This window comes from Miscanthus floridulus, chromosome 7, assembly GCF_019320115.1.
Source record: "Miscanthus floridulus cultivar M001 chromosome 7, ASM1932011v1, whole genome shotgun sequence".
NCBI classification, from domain to species: domain Eukaryota; kingdom Viridiplantae; phylum Streptophyta; class Magnoliopsida; order Poales; family Poaceae; genus Miscanthus; species Miscanthus floridulus.
Window position 1 is genome coordinate 120,774,483 of NC_089586.1, and position 22,659 is coordinate 120,797,141.

General features: G+C 45.1%; 6 protein-coding genes across 6 annotated transcripts; 2 read left to right on the forward strand and 4 right to left on the reverse strand.

The window, feature by feature from the left end:
- Positions 1-3,688: 3,688 nt before the first annotated feature.
- LOC136466141 (protein PXR1-like) lies at positions 3,689-4,177 on the reverse strand. Its single transcript, XM_066464597.1, has 2 exons — positions 3,847-4,177; positions 3,689-3,762 (listed from the first exon to the last, which is right to left on the reverse strand). Exons 1-2 carry the CDS (start codon positions 4,175-4,177, stop codon positions 3,689-3,691), a joined length of 405 nt encoding a protein of 134 aa, XP_066320694.1.
- A 537-nt stretch (positions 4,178-4,714) lies between these two features.
- Positions 4,715-5,770, reverse strand: LOC136466142 (protein FAR1-RELATED SEQUENCE 5-like). Its single transcript, XM_066464598.1, has one exon. It carries the CDS (start codon positions 5,768-5,770, stop codon positions 4,715-4,717), a length of 1,056 nt encoding a protein of 351 aa, XP_066320695.1.
- Positions 5,771-6,009: 239 nt separating this feature from the next.
- LOC136464509 (uncharacterized) lies at positions 6,010-6,791 on the reverse strand. Its single transcript, XM_066463453.1, has 3 exons — positions 6,730-6,791; positions 6,502-6,612; positions 6,010-6,379 (listed from the first exon to the last, which is right to left on the reverse strand). Exons 1-3 carry the CDS (start codon positions 6,739-6,741, stop codon positions 6,161-6,163), a joined length of 342 nt encoding a protein of 113 aa, XP_066319550.1. The 5' UTR covers positions 6,742-6,791; the 3' UTR covers positions 6,010-6,160.
- A 3,363-nt stretch (positions 6,792-10,154) lies between these two features.
- On the reverse strand, positions 10,155-13,452 carry LOC136464510 (transcription termination factor MTERF6, chloroplastic/mitochondrial-like). The gene is made up of 2 exons (XM_066463454.1): positions 10,397-13,452; positions 10,155-10,247 (listed from the first exon to the last, which is right to left on the reverse strand). Exon 1 carries the CDS (start codon positions 13,397-13,399, stop codon positions 12,242-12,244), a length of 1,158 nt encoding a protein of 385 aa, XP_066319551.1. The 5' UTR covers positions 13,400-13,452; the 3' UTR covers positions 10,155-10,247; positions 10,397-12,241.
- Positions 13,453-18,607: 5,155 nt separating this feature from the next.
- On the forward strand, positions 18,608-19,678 carry LOC136466143 (uncharacterized). Its single transcript, XM_066464599.1, has one exon. The coding sequence runs from the start codon at positions 18,608-18,610 to the stop codon at positions 19,676-19,678; it is 1,071 nt and encodes a 356-aa protein (XP_066320696.1).
- A 1,946-nt stretch (positions 19,679-21,624) lies between these two features.
- LOC136466144 (uncharacterized mitochondrial protein AtMg00810-like) lies at positions 21,625-22,095 on the forward strand. Its single transcript, XM_066464600.1, has one exon. The coding sequence runs from the start codon at positions 21,625-21,627 to the stop codon at positions 22,093-22,095; it is 471 nt and encodes a 156-aa protein (XP_066320697.1).
- The last annotated feature ends 564 nt before the right edge of the window (positions 22,096-22,659 follow it).

The following is a 22,659-nucleotide window of genomic DNA, read 5'->3' on the forward strand; positions in this document are numbered from 1 at the left end:
GCCTGAGGCGTCCTGTTGGTTCAAATTCTTCTTCAGTACCTTTTGAGCCAATTGAGTTGGTTCCCAGGACTGATTTACGCAAGGCTCCTGCGTCTCAGGCAGTCTTTTCCATGGTGAGAATCTTTTATAATTTTTTCCTTGTTGAATTTTGCAGTTCAAGTGAGGTGATTTGTCAATTATCTTTCCATAAAAAACAAATTGTTACTTGTTTTCTTTCAATTGTGTCGTTCAGCCGAACTAATTTGTCTTTTGTCCTTTCTTAGAAAAAAAATTATCCCTTGTCATTGTTGAATTGTGCTGTTTAGGTGATCTCCTTTGTCCTTTGTGTTTCCATAAAAATAGAAATTGTCACTTGTCTTTTTTTAATTGTATCGTTCAGCCAAGCTCATTTGTCTATTGTGATTCCATAGAGAAAAAATTGTCACTTGTCTTTTTTGAATTGTGTCGTTCAGGCGATCTGTACTACAAGTCAGGCGTGATAATTTCTCTATTGTCCTTTGATAGTAAAAAATTATATCTTGTCCTTGTTGAATTGTTTGGTTTAGGCCACCTCATTGACTTTTTACATTGTGCTTCTTAGCTAAGAATCAGTTTTCCCCCATTGACTTGTTATATTGTGTTGATTATTTTCTATACTCTTTACTTGTTGGTGCTACAAGTAAGTTAATTAAATTCCAAATATTAGGTGCAGTTTAAACCATCATCTACTTCACAGGAGACTCAAGGTGTTCATATATTGCATGATGGATTTCGTGGAAATGTAAGTTGTAGTTAATGCTATTGTTCCAGTTAACTTTGCAGCCTTGTTTTGTTTTCATAGGTTTAACTCATATTTGTTCTACTTGTTCTTTTTTTAGCTTCAATCTGAGAGCACCTTCTTCTTCAACTTTGCCTCTGGATCTCAAGGTTGGACATTTGTTAATAAGATGAGTGAGATTCCATCTTCTTTAAGTGTTAATGTGAGCAATGAGGAACCTGTTGAAGCCGAAAGAAATGAGAATGTTGGAAATGTAAGCATCTTTGTTTGAATGGAGTTTATTGTTTTGCCTCAGCTTCAAATTTTGAATTTTTATGCCTGTCTTATCTTATGTGTTATCTTATTTCCTGGTATTTCTTGGCGACTAATACTGTTTTTTTATCTAGGACTGTATTCGTATGGAATCTGTTCGTTTTACTGAATATTCTGACAGCGACGACGAGCCAGTTGGTCCTCTGCCTCTAGCTGCAATCACTCCTGGGGGAAAGCAATATAATTTTTATTATTAAAACAAATGGGACTGTATATTATTTGAATGGGACTATATATTATTTTATGTAAATGTGTGGAACACTTTTAATCTTTGTCTGATGGCGTGTACAATGGAACTATACATATTGTTTGTATTTTGTATGTTTGACGGTGAATTTGATCAACTACTGTGATATATTATATATGTTTGTATGTAATATGGTATTTTGCTGTCCTTTTCGAACAATTTGATGTGTTTGTTGTTTATTGGTTTTGCAGGAACATATTGCAACACCTGTTGCAAACCTTGCAGATGTTTCAGTTGTTGGCGGCTGTTCTGGAAAAGGTTTGAGAAGCAATGGTTTATCCAATGACTCTGATTCATTTTCAAGCCAAGTTCCTTGGTGCTCTTCTAGTGCAAAGCTTGCTGTTCACCGTACAAGGAGGGGTTTCATACCGAGCAAATATCAGTTGAGTCCTTTTGTGAAGCCTCACTCGAAGATTACTGTGTCCAAACTTGAACCTGACTTGTATGGCATTGTCTTGAGGATGGCAGATAGCAATGAGCACTCGAAGTAAGTTATGTTCGCTTAATTCCTCCTCTCTTTTCTACATTGGTGATTAAATTTTGTCAATTTGCAGCTAGCAGAGATGTAATGGACGTTATTTTATTCTTATTTTAGCCTTACAGTAATTGATTATGGGCATGTGATTGTTAAGTTAAGTGTCTTTGCAAGCTCTCTTAAACCTGAAGGAAATGTTCACTACTTCGTAGTGAATGCTCTGTGCAAGTTGTTATTTCATAAGAATAACCCCAAGAATTCTTACAAACATTATTTCTTCTCGAAAGTTGGTGTAAGTATCTTTTGTTTTCATCAATCAATTCTATGTCCGGATGATATGAAATAAATATTGACTAGTCTGTTATGGTGTAGGATTATTTAATTGGGAATCATGGCCCTAATGATAGCAAGGAGAAGGAGCTACATGAAAATGCAGTCAAATGTTTTAGGGGGGCGTCTCGCGCAAGGCCATTGTCATAGAGCCAATATGTAAGTTAGCAATCTTTGTATAATTGATTGCTTATTTAGGGCTTGATTGATACTTATATTTGTCCATTATGTATTTTCATGTCAGATGTACTTTCCAATTCTATTCCTTGATTAGTGGTACGTGGTGGTTGTTTATTTTAGTTTGAGAAAGATTGCAATCTTGGATTGTTGTACACTATGTTATGGAGGAGGCTCACCTATTGAGAAAGTTGTTCATGATGAATTCATAAGTAGGAGCAGCACATTGGCAAATACATTGTGATTATCCTTTGCAGTTTTTTCCATGTACCCATAATTGTTACATGTGTTGCAATTGTGCCGTCTTTTTAGGTACAGAACTTGTCTGTAATCTGGAAAGAATCTGGTCATCCTGACTCTAGGTTCCATGGATATTGTGTTTACTTTACAGATGTGCCTCAGCAGCATGAGGAGTATGCGTAATACACTTTTTTTTTAAAAAACACATGCATGATACCCTTTTTGGTTCTCATTGTCTTCTGGTTTGTTTTTCTTGTATCTTTGTGTCAGCTTGATCAATGATAGTGGTATTTTTGCTATGAAAAACCTTGAGGCTTAGGCTATCAATGTTGATATGATGGACAAGTTCAATGAAGCTGATATTTGCCACCTTCGCATCAAATATGTCAATGACATGCTTTCCAGTCCATTCAATTCTGCGGATGAAGGACGATTTAAAGTCCAGGAATTTGATGAAGTGGTAATACTAGTTGCAATGTCCATCTGTCTTATTATGCCATCATGCTTTTGAAATGATTGTTATTTTGGAAATTTTTCTTTTCAGGTCTATGAAAAGTACTACAAGTCAGCATGAGCTGCATGTTTTGTCTAGACTTGTGTCATTTAGTGTGTAGGTTCATAGTATTAGTGCATGCTAATCTGTAAGTGAGGAATTGCCTAATATCACTTCTGTTGGTGCTATAGTAGTTGTAAAGATAAATCTACAGTGAAGAATCTAAACTGCGGTGGTTTTATATTATTTTAGTTGGGAGCTTGATGTGAAATGTTCTTTTTTCCATATTCGTAGTTGTTATCTTCCTCTGTTTCTTGGGGTTTTTTTGTCAAATCTGTTTTAGTCTACTAACCTATTATAGCAAAGACAAGTGCAAGAATTTTGCTACAGGATATGGTGGTGCTTATCCCAAGATCGTATGCTGAAGTGTAGTGCCATATGATGAAGTTTGTACAGGTACTGCAAATGCTAGTTTATAAATTGCAAAAATGCTTACTATAAATTGCTAGTACTTGGTACTGTAATTGTAGTTCTCATCATTTGCAATTAGAGGTCCAGGCATAATTTAAAGTAGGTTTTCAGAATATCCTACTGATTACAAGAATGACATAATTAATTTTGCCACTACAATTGACATCAAGTCTTTCTATGTAATCATCATGATGAACTTGGTTCTGTTGGAGCTGTTGTTGTCTCCTTTCTTCCCTTTTTCTGAGGCTTCACTGGGGATCCTGTGAACAATAATTGGTTGTAAATGCATTTAAGTTCTAGTTTTTGGTTTCAAATCATTATGTAATTTTGTAGTGCAGTGTTACCTGTTGTACTGTCCTTGTCTTTGGGTTTCTTGTTTTTCTTTCTTTCTGCAGCCGCCATCTTTCTTTGTGCAGCTGCCATCTTTCTTTCTGTGATCGCCTTCTTTCTTTCTTCAGCCGCCTTCTTCCTTTCTTCAGCTACCTTCTTCTTTTCTTCAGCTGCCTTCTTCTTCTTCTCTTGCTCCAACCTTTTCCTCTCAAAATATTCTATTCTTGTCCTGAATCTCTTTGGGATTTCTGGCCTTTCCTTTGTCTTTATTCTTTCTGGGTCCTGAATGTCTATCTCTGATTCATCACTTTCTTCTGGATCCGCCATACTATAGCCATCTTCCATCACTTATTCTTGTTGCCTGCTGTGTCCTTCCTCATGACCTTGTTGCTGATTGTTACCATCAATTGTTTGTTAGGTGCCAAAAAGCACATCCAGTTTGACATCTAGCTTACTAAACTTGGACAAAAGGTACTCCATTGATTTCTCAGTTTTCGATCCTTTTGAATTCAGGATTGCCGACTTCCTGGACAGCACATTGAACCTCAGCAATGCACTTGTTGCAATGGTCTCCTCTTGCTCTCTTCTAACATGCACTCTTGTGCTCTTCTTTCTCCACCTGTCCTTTATGTATTTTTCTAGAATTGTGCTTATTTCCTTCTCAATGATCACTTTTAGGATATGTGAGCAAAGAATTCCATCTTTGCTGAACTTTGCACAGATGCAGCTGAATTCTTCATTTCCCTCTATCAGATCAGTCTAAACTGTATATCTCCTGATTCTGTGCACATTGTGGATTTGGTTGCTCTTGGGCCAGACCTCAAAAGTTTTCCTTTCCTCAGTCTCCTTGTAGCTTAACATTGTTGTTGCCTTCAGCTGTACCTAGAACTTCCTGAATATATTCCGGTTGTACAGCTCAGCGGCTTGCTGTTCAATTGTGTACCCAAAAATGAATTCCTTGGGTGTTTTCTGGTTGCTGTAGCTTTCTTCTAGCCTCTCGTTTTTATTGATTGTTTCAATAACACGGTCGTATTCTCGTATGAAGCCCATCATGCTATATGTTGGTCCAACATTGTCCTTCATCCTTGAGTTTATGGACTCGCTTCTAGATGTGGTTTGGATGAATGGGAAGAAGTCATGCTTGAAGTAGACAGGAATGAACCTGTGCCTCGTTTGCCACATTTTAGTCATGTACTTGTTATTCTGTAGATTCTTGTCTTCGATCATCTTCACCCACAATGTTTCAAACTCTTCAATTGTGAGGCTATTGTTTATTATATCCTCATATAGGCCTTCATGTTGTGAGAAGACCTTTGTGTTTCTGTTGTAACACTTGCTCTTGATATGGAACAGGTAGTTTCTATGAGTTGCATTGCTAAATACTAGCTGAATTGCAGATTTCATCGCTTTGTCCTGGTCAGTTATTATCGTCACTGGGTGCTTCCCTCCCATCGCTTCCAAGAATGTTTCAAAGACCCACAGAAAAGTTTCTATGGTCTCATCATGCAGGAAGGCGTAGCCAAACAAATAACTTTGTGCGTGCCCCGTTATGCCCACGAATGGAGAGAAGGGAAGGTTGTATCTATTTGTCATGAAGGTGGTGTCGAAGCTTATACATTCACCATACTCTTTGTAATACTCGATTGAGCAACCGTCTGCCCAAAACAGGTTTCTGACTCTCCTTTCTTCATCCAGGTCCAACTTGTAGAAGAAGGACGGATCTTCAGTCTGCCTCTTTCTAAAGTAATCCAGCACCTTTGTCATGCCTGAAGCCTTGATCTCTCTGTTGATTTTTGTCCTGAAGTTGCTGATGTCCTTCTTCTTCTTCGGTAGGGCTGTGGGTCCTCCTCTAAGGTATGACAGTATGCTCACCATTTGTCTTGTCGGGATGTTGTTGTCATTTAGCGTCCTAATCAGCCCCTTCTCCATATCAGTCATGTATTTGTGCCCTGAGAACAGTGTGTCTCGGTCTCCAGGTCGTAGTTCATGGTTGTGATCCAAATCTTGATGCATTATGAACCATGGACCTCCTGCCCATTCCTCCCTCAGTGTTATTGTACAAGGGCACTCTGATTTTCTCTAGACACTGGTGTTCCTTTTGGTTGATGTCTTCTTTCTAATCTGCTTATCTACATCTGCTTCTTCTTCTTCAGTGGACTTTTGTTGATGTGCTTTGCCTGAATGGGTGCATTTTAGTTCTACTTTTATAATCTCGTTGTCTCTCTTCTTAGCTGTTGTCCTCATTGAATGTTTTACAGCAAATTTGAAGCCAGCCAGAAAAGCATAGAACCTGCAGAAGTGTTCGGCAGCTGCTCTACTCTCAAACTTCTATAGCGGCTGAGGTGTGTATGCGCTGTCAATGGGCCCATTATTTCCTTCTGATGCAGCAATCTGCTCTGCGATGATGAATTCATCAATCTCCTCTTCTGTCAGGAATTGGTTGTCATTGGAATTGTGTTCATCTTCTGTTGCAGTTGACGCAGCCTCTGTGGTTCTTGATATTGGTGCATTGATGCTGCTGAAGCCATTTTCTGACGCTGTGAGTTCCTGTTCATGTAAATATGTTATTAGCAGTGTGTAGTTTTTTAGATCATTGGAGTTTTGCATTTGCAAACATTCACTGTGCACTGAAATAGGTGTAGAAAAGAATAATTATTTTTTTTGTTTACCTCATCAATGTGCATGTTGTTGAATATGTCAATTTGCCAATGATGATTTTCATTTTCAGGTATGTCCTGGAGAAAGCTTGGTATTTCTTCATCATAGTGACCACCAAAATCCTGTGTTGTACACAGATAAGTCAATTCTTCTTTGTTTGATGGCCGTAGTGCATTACTTGTATTCAAGCAATTTTGCTAATGCATGTGTGGCAAATTATTGTGTTTGTGGACATGTACCTGGTATGCCATCCTTGAGTCTGATATTGATGAATCTAGTTGGGGTGCTAAGGTTTCTTCAAGAGCATTCATGTCATTTGCAATTAGCATGTCTGTTAACGATCCTTGTGTCGCTTCATGTACCTGTAATAATTATTTTAGAAATTGCACTTGTTCTAAGCTGAGATTACACAATCTAGCACTAGTAATTTTGCACATGTTTGTTTTGTAATTATGTACCTGCATGGTACCCCTTTTGTGTGATCAATGTCTTCTTGTGAGCTCATAATTTGCTCAAGCATAAGCTCAGTCAAGCCACCCTGCATGGAAATAAATTTCTGTTCTTTTAAGAACATGTATCTGTTCAGATTCTATCAATCTCAGCAATGATTTGCTCACCTTTTTGATTGTGTATGGGTTGAAAAGGTGACTTGAACTAGTTGTGCCTCCAAATATCTGAAAAGGATCTGAGTGTGCTGTCATCATAGCTTTAGTGTTAATTGAGTTGGATAATGTTGCATAGTCATCGAATCTGCTTGTTGTCATGTACAGCCTGTTCTGCTTCATTCAAAAACTAGATTTGATTAATTATTGTTTCTGCATTTGTAGCAGATCATGGAGAAAAGTACATAATTTTGCAAATTCATATTAGGAGATGCATTATGTGTACCATGTATCCAATTGAACAAATGGATGGCCATTGCCTTATGTGAAGAGAACTAGTACCTGGTTCATCTGAGCCATGTTCTCCGGTGCTTGTTGCCACTTGTTGATCCCTTCAACTGTACTGAGATCATAGTTTTGTTGTGAGGTGTCCTCCATATTTTGAAATCTGTTTTTATCAAGAGCTGAGCTGAGCAAGCAGAGATACTGACATATGTGTAATTCGATCTGTTGCAGGGACAGTTTTGTAGAGCACTGATTGCAAGGATCTAAGAACTGGAAGTAGCAGAGTACACTAAAACATGTGTCCAGTCTAGGGATTATCAAAGATTGTTCAAAAAGGTAATGTAACCACTATTCTACTCTTTTTATCTGCTGAATTGCAATCTAAAGAAGGAAAAATTGTTTGCACAGATTGATTTCAGACCATGACTTGTTTGATGATGCCATATTGCAGGGATCTAACTCAGCAGATGAATGGATGTCTGTTGTACTGACCTTATTGATGTTGAGGTGAGTCTTGCCTCCTTGGATCTTGAGATTTCCCATGTTCCCTCATGCTTTGATCTGGTTTCTCCCCTTTTTGCCCTGCTGTGCGTGAGGAGAGTAGAGCTCCTCCTCACGAACAGATCGGTCGATCTGTTTCTGTGTGCGTTTGTTTCTCCACCAAGTTGGAGGGTGTTTTAATGGACTAAGTTGTTTCCTATCGGACTGATGGGTTTGGGCTTTTTTTGGCAGGTTTATGGGCTACAACAGTAAACAACTACAACCAGAACAGATCTGCCCTGTTTTTTTTTTGCCTTGTTGACACAGATTTGTACTAAGATTACAACAAATACAATTGGATACATGGTACACAGAATCGTGTGTGTGTGTGTTTTTTTTTTTTTTTTGCGTGAAACACTTGAACGTGCCCCCTTGAAACACGTGAGTTTCAGGTAGACAAAAAAAAAAAAAAATAGTTCTGAATAAGCTAGCGATACGTGCGGCAGGATGCACAAGCCGACCAGGTGCAGGTGCCGTGCGGCAGGATGCATGGCGATGTGGCGTGGTACTAGACTACTAGACCAGAGACTAGGGACCTGCTGTCGCCGCCAATCACCTCGCTGCATGGACCCATGCATGCAGAGTCGCAAAATTATTTGGATCTTAATGATCATATTTTACTATTTCTATTTAGTTGTAACTTTTATGTTTAATTACTGTAAATTGACTATCCTTAAATATAAGAATGGTCAAAATTACTCGAACAGATATTTAATTATTTTTTTGCTTTTTTTATTTTCTGTATGTTTTATTTGATTCTCCTTTAAAAATTTTAATTTGGTTTTCATAGAAATAATCTGACTCATCTTTTTGTTTTATTTGATTTTTTTTAATCTTTCAATTTGACTTTTATAGAAATAATCTAGATATTTTTTTTATTTTATGGTCATGTTCGCTTCTCTTGTAATCCGTACTTTCCAGCTTGTTTTTTCAATCGGAATAATATTTTTCTCTTACAACAAATTGTCCGGAACAATATTTCAACTTATTCTTTCAGCGAAGCCAACGGGGCCTATATGTTCTATCGTTTGTACTAATTTTGATCATTTGATCCGAATCCTGCGGTATGAGAATCGAGTGTTTGGTGCCACTGATCACTCGATTCTGCCGTCTGACCACTTTTTCAGTTAATCGAGTGTTTTTCAGGCATCTCTCACTCGAGCGCCACCAGGTTCTAAATCACTCGAGTACAAAGTAGACAGCCCCTTCTGGTTTCCGTGTTTGCACAAAAGTGCTTTAGTAGCACATTCAGTTTTTTTAACTTCCCGTGAGAGCAAATTTAAGCTGGTTAAAGAAAATCCTCTCATCGACAGATTCAAGGATTTTCTCAGCCTGCAAGATTGAGATTTTCTACCTTAATGACAATGCCCTAGGGAGGTCATACCATACCCCCAGCAGGTCAAGTTTGTTTGTTTGTTTGTTTTTATAATGTGTGTGTGGTTTCCGTGTTTGCGCCAGCAAAGTGAAAAATAGTTGATCAAGTGAGCGGCTTTGTTGTTGTTAGTAATACATACTCCATAACGTGAGCACGGAGTTTTAGTTGAAATGTACATGTGGGGCAGTAATCAGTAGGTTATAACTTCCCGATGCCTTCTCACATGTACATATAATTTCTGATTTGCAAAGTAACACGGTACACCAAACACTAAGCCAGGCTTGCCCAATTCATAATTTCATATTTCATATATGCTTAAAACCGTTGACCAACCAAATGAAACTGGATACGACCTGGACAGGGCAATGGAGTCTGATGAGTTCTAGCATTCACTTAAGAATTACCAATACCATGACAAACAAAGCAACAAAATGCATTTGAAGCACGCATGCCCTGTAGCTCAAGAATTTGCGGTGCAAGCGAAATAAATGAAAACAAAAGGCTACACCACGGAGATAAGTTACAAGTTTACAACGAGAAGAGTCGTCACATCACATAACGATGAAAGAGAAGGCAGGTTAATACTAAACCGTAGACAAGTAAGAGAGCACAACTGCGGCTACATACGTTAAATGGGACTACGCTAGCGGACCCTTATAGCATTAAAACATATAACATAATTACAATTCTCTAGATCTTTACTGAAAGAACAAAACAGCAGGGGTCTTCTCAGATCTATGGAGCAGCTGCTTAATGTTAACTTCCATGTACAGCACAGGTTATATACCACATACTACAAGCTAAAAGATATTATGAGCAAGGACTGAAGCACTTCACACAATTTCTCGATCTCAGGTAGACAAGTAGATGCAGGAAGGATTACATTTTCAATCTAGCATGCTCTAGAGGCAATTACATATCTACATATTTCCCTGTGCCAGATGGCCAATAAGATCTTCAGTGATTCCTCAATTCAATAACCAATTAACCATATTTGTTTGGAAACACATCCAAAAAAGACAGCAGAGGACAGTTTCAGTTTGAAACTAATGTGTAGAATTCCAACAAAAAGAAAGTGAATTAGACAATGCAAGAGTCAGTCACCTTGCGATGAAAGAAAAAGGAGTGAAAATTCTTCCAAACATATCCAAAATTCTTGAGTCCAGTCCAGCTCCACGAGAAACAACATGGGTGCTTTTGTGTCAAACTCAAAAAGAATAAAAACAGTTTCTTTTTTTTTCCTTTTCATAACTGCTGGATCAAGCCTCTGAGATCTTGGTCACTGATCACTGTAGCAATTCCAACTCTTGCTGGTGCTGCAACTGTAGCAAAAGTTGTTTTGCCATAGCAGTGCTCTAGAGATACACATTCCTAGCTTGAAAGTGTGCAACGAGCAAGGGTGAGTCACACAATCATGGAAGATTAAAGTCTTCCAAAATTATCCAATCTTCAGTCCAACTCCAGCCAGACAATATGAGATGTTTTTGGTCAACCAAGAGTTTGCTATACAATTAACAGTAGCAGCATGAAGGTAGGAGTGAGAACAATCCATTTTTTAACACAACATGTGGCTACAGAGAACATAAAACAAAATATGCTCACACACAATTAAACACCAACAGAGTATTGAAGAAGCAGCTTAAACAATCATCTCCATCATATTAGAATCCTTTAGATTTTGGAGCAGGAGCTTAAGATCAGAATTCAACACAAACATTTGTTTCTCCAACACAGTGTAGGTGTGGTACAACAAGAATGAAACTGCTGGACTCTGTAAACTGATGAAATACTCTTGAATATGGCACTCCTATTGCTATTGGCGAAACCAGCACTTAGGTCTAGGGGGGAGGGGAGGGGGGAGATGTCAATAGGGGGCCATTTACTATTTAATTACATGGTAGATTAAAGGGTATAATATTAAAACATAAAACAGCAAAGTTAAGGGGCGGGGGGGCTCCAGCCCCTCCCTTGCTTCACCACTGGCTATTGGTGGTGTAGTACAATTAAACTGAGGTATTGCCATTTTTACCAGAATTGTCTGCTTCAACTTCTCTGGCATTCTATGTTGTTCTGATTGCATTGGAATTTACTTGCTTCAGCTGGCTTTAGTTCAATGACTTACAGGTTCGCTCTTGCATTTATGTCCGTGGCTAGTAATCCATACTCTATACAGGGGGGTGAGGAATGAAAAAAAAGGTATACACTAAAACCAGCTGCTCAGCAATTGAACTATCAACCAGCTTCTCAAAGACAATAAACAGATATCGCCAAGTAATCATTCCATTGAAGAACTGAAACTAAACATATAATTAGTGAGGAGTTAAGTATTTCATACAACTGCACACTAAAAAAGTTAGGCAAGCAACAGCATGAAAAAGAATTTCATAGCATGCACCTGGGGCAGTTCAAATAATTTCACTGTGCCAGATGATAAAATATATTCTGTTGTTACTGAGACGAATGGGTAAGTTCGTTAGAAACAACTATGGAAAGAGGACAGCTACAATTTGGAACTACGGTGAAAAGTTATGTTTTAACAATGTATTGACTATTGACTATTGAAACCAGCAAACATATAGAATTAGGGCATCATCACGAGGGAGTGAAAATATTAGCAACCAATCTAGTACATCTAATAAATCGATAAGGAATTCATAAATCGAAACCAGCCGAATCTAAAGATTCGCCAGCTAAAATAAAAGAATTCAAAAGCATGCCTATAACAAGACTGGAAGAATCACTATTTATTCAAACAAGTAGCATGCAAAATGAGTAAGCCATGTGAAGGGGCGAACGAAAAGCAGCAGATACCCAAACTTTGGGGCTTCCAAAAGCATGTGATGCTACCAAGGTACAATCTTAATCATAGCATGATGAATCTATCCACAAGAAAACCAAACTTAAATGAGAATGATTTAACATGTCAAAAGATGTCTCCATTTCAGGCAGTCATGGTTGGATTACAGGAGGAACCTGGCCTGCACAAGCAGCAGCATAAGCATCTGCAAGCCCTGGAGCACTGTTCTTGCAAGGATCAATAAACCTCTTGATAAACTTTTTCTCAGTCAGAGCAACGGCTGTGTAAAAGTCAACATCTTTCTCAACCAAGCCCTTCACCTTAAGAGCTTTTAGGACATAATGCCGGGGCATAAGACGCCTTGGCAAGCTATAGGTGAGCACTGCTGGCCTACGCACTATGTACTCGGGCTCCAGACCAACCTTCGTCTTCAGAAAATCCACCACGCGACTCAGCCTGCCCTCTGAAAAATTCAGAACGTTTGGCCACTTACGCACAGCAGCGCCCAGCTCAGCCTGAGAGCATCCAATAGTCTTCTTCAAGAAATCTGACCTTGCACTGATCTTCCGAGGGCTAATATTGCGGATGGACATGAGGGCGTGCTTGAACATCGCAGAATCGCGTGGCACACCAAACAAGTCGGCACACTCCAAAATTTCCTTGACACGGCCTAGCTCCAATGCGAGCATGCTCGGGGTGGCCAAAAGGATCTTAGCAATATCAGAATCAGTTAGGCCAGACTGTCGCAGGAATGCCATATTGGGTTTGACAACACGCTCGAGATTTTGAGTGAGCAGGTACATGCTCCTCCTGAGGGCGGTGTGCAAATTGTCGTAGGAGCCCAAGAAAGAGAGGTAGAATGCGAGCCGGGGGATCAAGCCGGGCAAGACTAAGATGGTGGGGGCGATGGAAATGAGGCGGGAGATCTGGGGTGGGGAAAGGCCGACGTCGCGGAGCTGGGCGATGCGGGGGGTTAGGGTTATGTCCACCTTGTGGCAGAGGAACCGCGGGTCCCTGGAGATTGCGGCGGCGACCTCGGCTTTGGAGACGCCGATTCCGGCGAGGAAGGCCCGGACGGCGTCAGGATTGTCTGGCGACTTGAGACTGGGCAGGTACCTAGAGGCCCTGCCGGCCTGCTCTGGCGTCAGGCCGCAGCTGGTGGTGAGGTAGTCCTCGACGACGAACTGAGAGGAGGGAGTGGTGTTGGTGGTGCTGTAGAGAAAGAAACGGTGGAGGGGGAGGGAGGATGCGGCGGGGAGAGGCGAGGCGGCGCGGACAGCGGAAAGGAGGTGGCCTCCGAGGCGGAGCATCGTTATTCGCCGGCGCCGTGTCGTTGCGGCGGCCGACGCTGTGGTCTGCGACTCTCCTCCGGCCAATGTGGTAGACGGAAGACGTTTCGGTTTTGTTACTGGGCCGGCCCAATCAACAAACTACAAAGTCCAGTCCAACCACGATTTCACAGTTTGAGTTCGCGAAACACTCGAGAGTCGAGATTCAGCGGCAGCGGCAGCGGCATGCAGAATTATGAACTTGGAACAGAATTTAGACAACTGAACCCACGTCTCCTCTAGATGGCTACATGTTGTTGATAGTTGATACCTCTGCGATCTTGACGAACTCATGTCTAACTGCTGCGGATCAGCAGCGGAGATAATCACAGTTTCACTATTTGAGTTCGCCAAACAGTGCCAGCGGCATGGAGAATTACGAACTTGGAACAATTTATAACTGAATCCACGTCTCCAAGATGGCTACATGTTGTTGATACCTCTGCCGATCTTGACGAACTCATGTCTAACTGCTGCAGCAGCAGCGGAGGTAGTCGCCACGGCGCTCCTAGCGTCCCGACGCACCACATCCGAACGCACCTCGGGCCCTGTCCGAGTGTGCCGCCCTCCATGAAAAGAAACCACGTCCGCCGTCCCACGGAACAGTAGACTCACGTCCGAGTGTCCCGCCCCCCACGAAAGAAACCACACCTGTCGCCCCACGGAACAGTAGACTCGTTTCGATCCCGGCGACCCGTCCCACGCTCGCGCGCGGCCCGACCTCCCGCCGCGCAGCCCGTCCCCCTGCCATCCCGTCGCGCCGCCCATCCCCCCGCCACGCCCACGCTAGGTGTGTCGCATCCACACCGCGCTCCCATCAGAAGTATTACTTGCTTGCAACATCAAACAAAGCGTAATGTGAGATGCAACATCAGAACAAAACGACTGCAACAACAGAACAAAGCTACTACAATACGAGATGCAAGATCAGAAAAAAGAAACTAATAAAACAAAAAAATATTACTTGTTGCAACACCATAAAAGCTACTGCAACAAAACTGAACAAAAAGCAAATGCGAGAAAGCAACGTCAGAAAAAAAAGACTAATACAACAAAGAAAAATTACTTGTTGCAACAGCAAAACAAAGCTACCACACCAATAAGAAACAAAGCGCAATGCGAGAAAGCAACATCAGAAAAAAAAAAGACTAATGCAACAAAGAAAAATTACTTGTTGCAACAGCAAAACAAAGCTACTGCAACAACAAGAAACAAAGCGCAAATGCAAAATGCAACATCAAAAGAAAAAAAGACTAATGCAACAAAGAAAAATTGCTTATTGCAACAGCAAAACAACACTATTGCAACAACAAGAAACAAAGCGTAATGCAAGATGTAACATCAGAAAAAAAAAGACTAATGCAATAAAGAAATATTACTTGTTGCAACACCAAAACAAGCCTACTGCAACAGAGCTCGTCGGAACCCTAGCCACCGCCGCGTCCCTCAGATCCAGATCTAGAGGAGGAGGAGGATAGCTCAGATCTAGAGGAGGAGGTGGAGGAGGAGGGCTCAGATCCAGAGAAGGACCCACCTACCTTGCCAGAAGAAGCCGTCGCCGCCCCTCCTCTCCGGTGGCATGGAGGTCGCGAAGGGAGGGGCGGCTCGCCAGAAGCCGCGGTCGTCGCCCTCCTCTCCGGTGACATGGAGGTCGCGGAGGGAGGGAGGGAGGGGCGGCTCGCCGGAAGCCGCGGTCATCGCCCTCCTCTCCGGTGGCATGGAGGTCACGGAGAGAGGGAGGGATCGAGGGAGGGGTGGCGGCACGCGAGCGCTGCGTGCCGCAGAAACGACGCGCGACGCAGCAACGAGAGAGTGGGTGCGGAGGGGCGGGGAGGAGGAGCGGGAGAGCAGAGCGGCGAAAGACTGAGTGTGGCGGGTCATGGGACAGGATGGGAGGGAGTCGAGCGGATAAGGGGCGCCACACGGTCGAGTCGTTCGTGTGCGGGTCTGTTCGGACATGACGGACGGTAGCATTATTGAACAAAAATTGGCCACCTTTTGCTTCAAAAAATGCAACTCTGGGTAGGACGCGGCGACCAAAATATTGGCCCTGATTTGGCTCAGGTAGTTTTGTTGATTTTAACAATAATTTATATATTTGAATCTAAATATCTCTCAAACTATTTATCGGATTCGTGAACCGCTTTCTTGTAGAAACATGATTCCTTCCTCAAAGAGTGTATCTTCGAAAGGTGTGTGGGGATGTGGTTGCATGGGACTAGAAGGGGTCAGTCGTCCGGACACATGATTTATAAGTAGAAGAAACGCGATAGGTGTATCATAACAGTGGAAAATAAACTAAATTGATAGTCGGTGGATCCAATGGCACGTAACACTGTCGGGTCAACTAAAAACCCGGCAATGGTGTCATAATTAGTCTGTTCGGTTGGCTGGTTCGTATCATTGCTGATTCGTGAAGAAGTACTGCTGGCCGGTTTGTGTGAGAGAAAAATACTGTTCCGGCTAGAAATTTACGATCGTTTACGACAAGCCACAGCTAAACGAACAGGCTGAATGTCGTTGCCGGGTCAAGCCAAAAAGTGGCAGCAAAATACCACTACCGGGTGGTAAACTGAACCGGTAGTGATATCCCAACTATCACTTCCGATCTGTGGATAAAGCCGGTATAAGTATAACGATCTCCAAACATTAACCCGTCCTGGACTTACGACCCGGTGGTGAAGCACAATCACTGCCAGCTTTAGCGTACCCAACGAGGATGGTTCGACACATAGTGTAATTTTTGTGCTAAACCAGAGATTAATATAGTTTAAGTGGCAAACGGGTAGAAACCAATTGTAATTATATGCCTACACCGCTACAGATTAAACTATGATTGCACACCCTCAATTAAATTACCTCCGTCATAGAAAAAAAATACAAAAATACAATTCTAGATCCATTCTTGATTAAAGTGACTAAAATTTGACCAAATAAATAGGTAAAAATATCAGATATTAATGTGACGCCAAATAAATATACTATGAAAATATATCTCATGGCAAATCGAAAGATACTTATTTGATATGATAAATACTGATATGTTTTTTTATATATTGTTAGTCAAACTTAAGATATTTTAATTTCGTATTTGTGCTAGAATTGCATTCTTTTGTGGACTCGGGAATATAAGCAAACTAAAAAAAGCAACAACTTGTGGAGTAGATACATCGCGTTAGAATTCATTAGATCTTTCAAGTTTCAAGGTTCTATCTAAAACTAGGTAATAGTTACTAACTGGGCCGCCTCACCTTGTATAGAATATATATATGGAAAATAATACCTTTTAAATCCAGCATGCTTCTAGGGGCAACAGATATAGTGTTCTGCTAGATGATAAAAACTTCTTTTTTTCTATATTCCTAAGCGGAATGACTAATATTGTTTGAAAACACATAAAATAGGATGCCTACAATTTGGTGAAATTTTGTGCTCCAATAAAGTGATGAAACTAGCACGCTCAAGTCTCAACGAAGCAGGCGTCACATTGATATTATTAACAAGCAGTCCTTTATTACTAAATAGATAGGAGATATTGCTATAAAGCCATACTAAATGCAACATATCAATCGCAGCTAGCAGCACATCTATATAACACTAATAACAGGATCAGACGAACACTTCTTTACACGAGCAAGCAACATGCAAAGACGAGCAACAGATAACTAAACTACCCAATTCAGGAATCCCAAATGCTTCAGCGATGCTATCAAGGGACATGCTTAATGACAGCCTTAGTAATAAGATTCACTAGAAACCCAAACTAAAGTGAGCATGGTTTGATATATATGATAGCTTGTCAACAGATGCCTGCTAGAAACGCAGAATGGGAATTCAGCATCTCCATTTCAAACTGTCATGGTTGGAACTCAGGACGAACTTTTTTGTTGTTGCTCTGCATAAGCAGCGGCATAGCCATCTGCAAGCCCTGGAACCCTATCCTTGTGAGGTTCAATAAACCTCTTGACAAATATCTCCTCGACAAGAGAAACCGCAGCAAAAAAGTCGAGATCTTTCTTCACCAACCCCTTCTCCTTCAGAACCTTTAGGACATAATGCCGTGGCATCAGCCGCCTCTCGATGCTATAGGTGAACAATGCTGGCCTATGCACAATGTACTCGGCCTTCAGACCTACCTCCATCTTCAGGAATTCCACAGTACAATTCAGCTTGCCATCAGACAGAGTCAGGATTTTTGTCGAGGACTGCAATGCCCAGCTCATTGTCAGAGCATCCAAGAACCTTCTTCAAGAAATCCAGCTTTGCATCGATCCTCTCAGGCTTGATGTCGTTGATGGCACGGAGAACATGTTTGAACATAGCTGAGTAGCGTGGCACACCAAGCTTATCGGCGCGCGCCACAACTTCCTTGAGACGCCCTGGCTCCAATAAGATCAAAAAGGTGAACTTGGTAATATCAGAGTGTGTTAGGCCGCACTGCCGCAGGAACACCATGTTGGGTTTGACCACACACTCCGGGTCTCGCGCGAGGAGGAAAGGCGTCTTTCTGAGGGCGCTATACACCTTGTCGTAGGAGCTGTTTGAATAATTCCTGAACACATAGTCTATACTTAGCTATTGGCTAATCTTAGCTAGGATAGAGATCAAGCTGACTAGCGCTGTGGCTGTGCTAGTTGCGTGGCTAGCGCGCACGGTGACCAAGCTGTGCATGTCCTGCGGCACGTCGTGACTGAACTGACTCGGCCATTGCTGGCCATGTAAACCTGCATGTAATGACTTCTTAATGCAAGTTCAATCAACAGAAAAGTTGCTGCTTTGCAGCACCAAAATCACTTGTGTTCCACCTGTGTTCGCGTGCGTTCATCCACTCTCTCTTGCTCTCGTTGTGATCGGGATTCTGTCAATTGGCATCGGAGCCATGTCACGCCACCACCATGTCGCAGTCGCCCAACAAGAAGGTGCTCCCTGGTGATGGCTCTGGCGAGAAGAAGAGCCCTCCGTCCTCACGCTCGCCACGACGTCGCGGCCGCTCTCACTCGTGCCGATCGCGCACCCGGGACGCCAGGCCGCGCATCATCGAGAGGCCGTCCGCCAACGTCGCGTGGCCGATGCTCACACGGACTAACTATCCGGAATGGGCATTGGTGATGATGGTGAATTTCCAGACGCCTCTACCACGGCGTCGGGGAGGAGCGCGACGACGTCGACGACCACGACGACCGACAGGCGATGGCGGGTCTCCTGCGCTCGGTGCCCTCCGAGCTCTGGAACACTCTCGCCAGGAAGGACACGGTGAAGGAGGCCTGGGATGCGGTCAAGAACATGTGGATCGGGGACGAGAGCGCGCGCGAGGCCAGCGTGCAGCAGCTCCGCCGGGACTTTGGCAACATCACCTTCAAGGAAGGCGAGTCCGTCGACGAGTTCGGCATCCGCATCACCAACCTCGCCAACAATCTTCACCCCCTCGGCGACAACATCACCGACGCTGAGGTAGTAAAGAAGTTGTTGCAGGTGGTGCCTGATTTGCTGAATCAGGCAGCGATCTCCCTCGAGATGTTCCTCGACCTGAACAACGTCACGGTTGAGGAGGTGATCAGGAGGCTATGCGTCTTCGAGGAGCGCACCAAGCCAAAGCAGGTCACGGACGCCATGGGGCGCCTGATGCTCTACGAGGAGGACTGGGAGGCCCGCCGCAAGGCACGTTGTGAGCAGGAGAACTCCGGCAACAGCGCAGGCTCCAGCAACCGCGGGAAGCGCCGAGGGCTCGGACACAGGCACGGCGGTGCAGGATCGTCATCGCGTGATGGCCGTGACAGCCAGAACGTGGGCGGCGAGAACGCTGGTGCCGGGAGGCCACCACCTGGCGATCACTGCAAGAACAACGGCAAAACTGGCCACTGGGCCAAAGACTGCCGCAGGAAGAAAAAGGACGCGGCCCACGTCGCGCAAGTCGAAGAAGAAGGGGCGCTGATGTACATCGTAGCGGAAACTGAGGTAACCACGCCACCCAAGTCCCCTTCACTTCCAAGGCCGGCGCCGCCTACTGTCGATCCACAGACCCGGGTCCACCTCGACGAACGCAAGGTCCTCCTCCACCTCAACAGCGAGGAAGTGGAGGCCGTGGGACCTCGCCGCTGGGTGCTCGACACCGGCGCGACGAACCACATGAAGGGGTCACGGAACGTCTTAGCCGAGCTAAACACCGGCGTCACTGGAACTGTCAAGTTCGGTGACAGGTCGGTGGTCGCCATCGAAGGAAAGGGTCTTCGCCTGCAAGTCCGGGGAACATCGTCGCCTTGATGGGGTCTACTACATCCCGCGCCTCACCACGAACATCGTCAGCCTCGGCCAGATGGATGAGGACGGGTTCAAGGTCGACATCGAGTCCGGAATCCTACGCCTCTACGATCTGCGGCGACAACTCCTCGCGAAGGTGCACCGCTCCCCAAGCCGGCTCTACTACCTTGACATGAACATCGCGGCCCCGGTGTGCCTTACCGCTCGTGTCGGCGATGTCGCCTGGCACTAGCATGAGCGGTACAGGCACCTCAACTTCCAGTCGCTGCGCAAGCTGGGACGGGAGGATCTGGTGCAGGGCCTGCTGGCGATCGATCACGTTGATCAAGTCTGTGAAGACTGTGTCTTGGTGAAGCAGAAGCGCACGCCGTTCCCCAAGGCTGCGAAGTACCACGCTAAAGAGGAGCTCAGGCTGATCCATGGTGACCTCTGTGGCCCGATCTCGCCACTGACCCCGGCTGGGAACATCTACTTCTTGTTGCTGGTCGACGACATGAGCCGCTTCATGTGGCTCACGCTCCTACGCACGAAGGCAGATGCATTGGTCGCGATCATGCCATTCCAGGCCCGCATCGAGCGGGAGACTGGAAAGAAGCTGAAGGTCCTCCGAACCGACAATGGTGGTGAGTTCACCTCAGTAGAATTTGGTGAACATTGCATAGGTGAAGGGATCAAGCGCCACTTCTCGGCACCGTACTCGCCGTAGCAAAACGGTGTCGTGGAGCGCCGGAACCAAATGATTGTGGGGATGGCAAGAAGCATCCTGCGCGCACGCGGCATGCCCGACCACTTCTGGGGTGAGGCGGTGCACACCGCTGTGTTCCTCCTCAACTGAGCGCTGACCAGCGCGCTCAACCGGAAGACCCCGTACCAAGCGTGGGACGGGAAGAAGCCGCTTGTGCACTTTCCTTAAGGTGTTCGGGTGTGTCGCCTACATCAAGCGCCTCCGTCCGCACCTCACCAAGCTTGACGATCGTGGACAAAAGGTGGTCTTCATCGGCTACGAGGGCAGGTCGAAGGCGTACCACTTCTACGACCCCACCACAGAGCGCGTCCACATCTCCCGCGATGTAGTCTTCGACGAGAGCACGTGCTGGGACTAGGGAGACGCCTCAACCGGCGCCAACAAGGAGCCCTTCACCGTGGAGTGCGAGTACGAGGTCCGGCGTCAACCCGCTGCGGCACCACCCCCAAGCTCGACATCGCCTGCACCCACACCATCACCGAAACTGCCCGTACCGGCCTCACCGTCACCCGCCTCTCCGATCGCCCCCACGGGGATGCAGGTCGAGTTCGCGACGCCGCTCAGCACTGACCCAAACCTTGATGCTGATGACGATGAGGAGGAGGAGCACCGGTACCGGACGCTGGACAACATCCTTGGCACGGATGCAGTGCCCGGGCTGGCGCACCGTGATGCTGTGGAGACCGAGCTGCACGGTGTCAGCGTGGAAGAGCCCAAATCGTTGAAGGAAGCAGACGTTGACCCAAATTGGGCTGCCGCGATGGAGGAGATGAAGTCCATCCACGACAACGACACTTGGCCACTGGTGGAGCTCCCGCGCGGACATCGTGTCATTGGTTTGAAGTGGGTGTACAAAGTCAAGCGTGACGAGAACAGCGGCATCGTCAAGTACAAAGCCCATCTCATCGCCAAGGGCTACGTACAGTGCCCCGGCATCGACTTCGAGGAGGTGTTCACCCTCGTCGCCCGTCTGGAGTCGGTGCGGCTGCTCCTCGCCATCACCGTGCACTACGGGTGGTCCATCCATCACATGGACATGAAATCAACATTCTTGAATGGTGAACTCCAGGAGGAGGTATATGTTCAGCAGCCGCCCGAGTTCATCGACGACAAGCACAAGCACAAGGTGCTCTGACTCCACAAGGTGTTGTACGGTCTACGTCAAGCTCCACGAGCATGGAACCAGAAGCTCGACGCCTCTCTCATGGCGCTCGGCTTCAGTTGCTGCATCAACGAGCATGGGATGTACACCCGTGGAAAAGGAGGAGGGCGCCTGATCGTAGGAGTGTACGTCGATGACTTAATCATAACCGGTGGCGATGCAGGTGTTGTGTCCAAGTTCAAGGCGCAGATGAGGAGCACCTTCCGCATGAGTGACCTTGGGCCACTCTCCTACTACCTCAGCCTGGAGGTCTCGCAGGGAGCTGACGGGATCACGCTTCGGCAAGGTGCTTACACCGCCAAGATACTAGAAAAGGCGGGGATGGCTGCTTGCAATCCTAGCGCCACTCCCGTGGAGCTTAAGCTGAAGCTGCTCAAGGAGGGCACAACGTCGAACGTGGACGCCACCGAGTACCGCAGCGTAATCGGGAGCCTCAGGTATATATGTAACTCCAGATCTGATCTGGCGTTTGTGGTGGGCTACCTGAGCCGGTTCATGGAGGCGCCGCGTTAAGAGCACATGGCGGCCGTCAAGCGTGTCCTCCGCTATGTGGCGGGCACGATGCACTAGGGAGTGCATTATCACCCCGGAGGGAAGAAAGAAGCCGCGCCAATGCTGCTGGGCTACTCCGACAGCGACCTTGCAGGTGACATCAACGATCGGAAGAGCACCAGCGGGCTCATGTTCTTCCTAGCCGGTGGGCCAATTGCATGGCAGTCAGCAAAGCAAAGGGTGGTCGTGCTGTCCTCATGCGAGGCAGAGTACATAGCGGCCGCGGGAGCTGCGTGCGAGGGGGTTTGGTCGGCTCGCCTGCTAGCTGAGCTCATCGGCGGCAAAATCCTCGTGGCCAAGGTCATGGTGGACAACAAATCCGCCCTCGCACTGATGAAGAATCCTGTGCATCACGATCGGAGTAAGCACATTGATATTAAGTTCCATTTCATCTGGGAGTGCTGCGACAACAAGCTCATCGACGTCGAGTTCATCGGCACCGAGCTGCAGCTGAGCGACATCCTCACCAAGGGGCTTGGCCATGTTCGCTTCCAAGAACTCCGTCACGGGATCGGCATGGTAAAG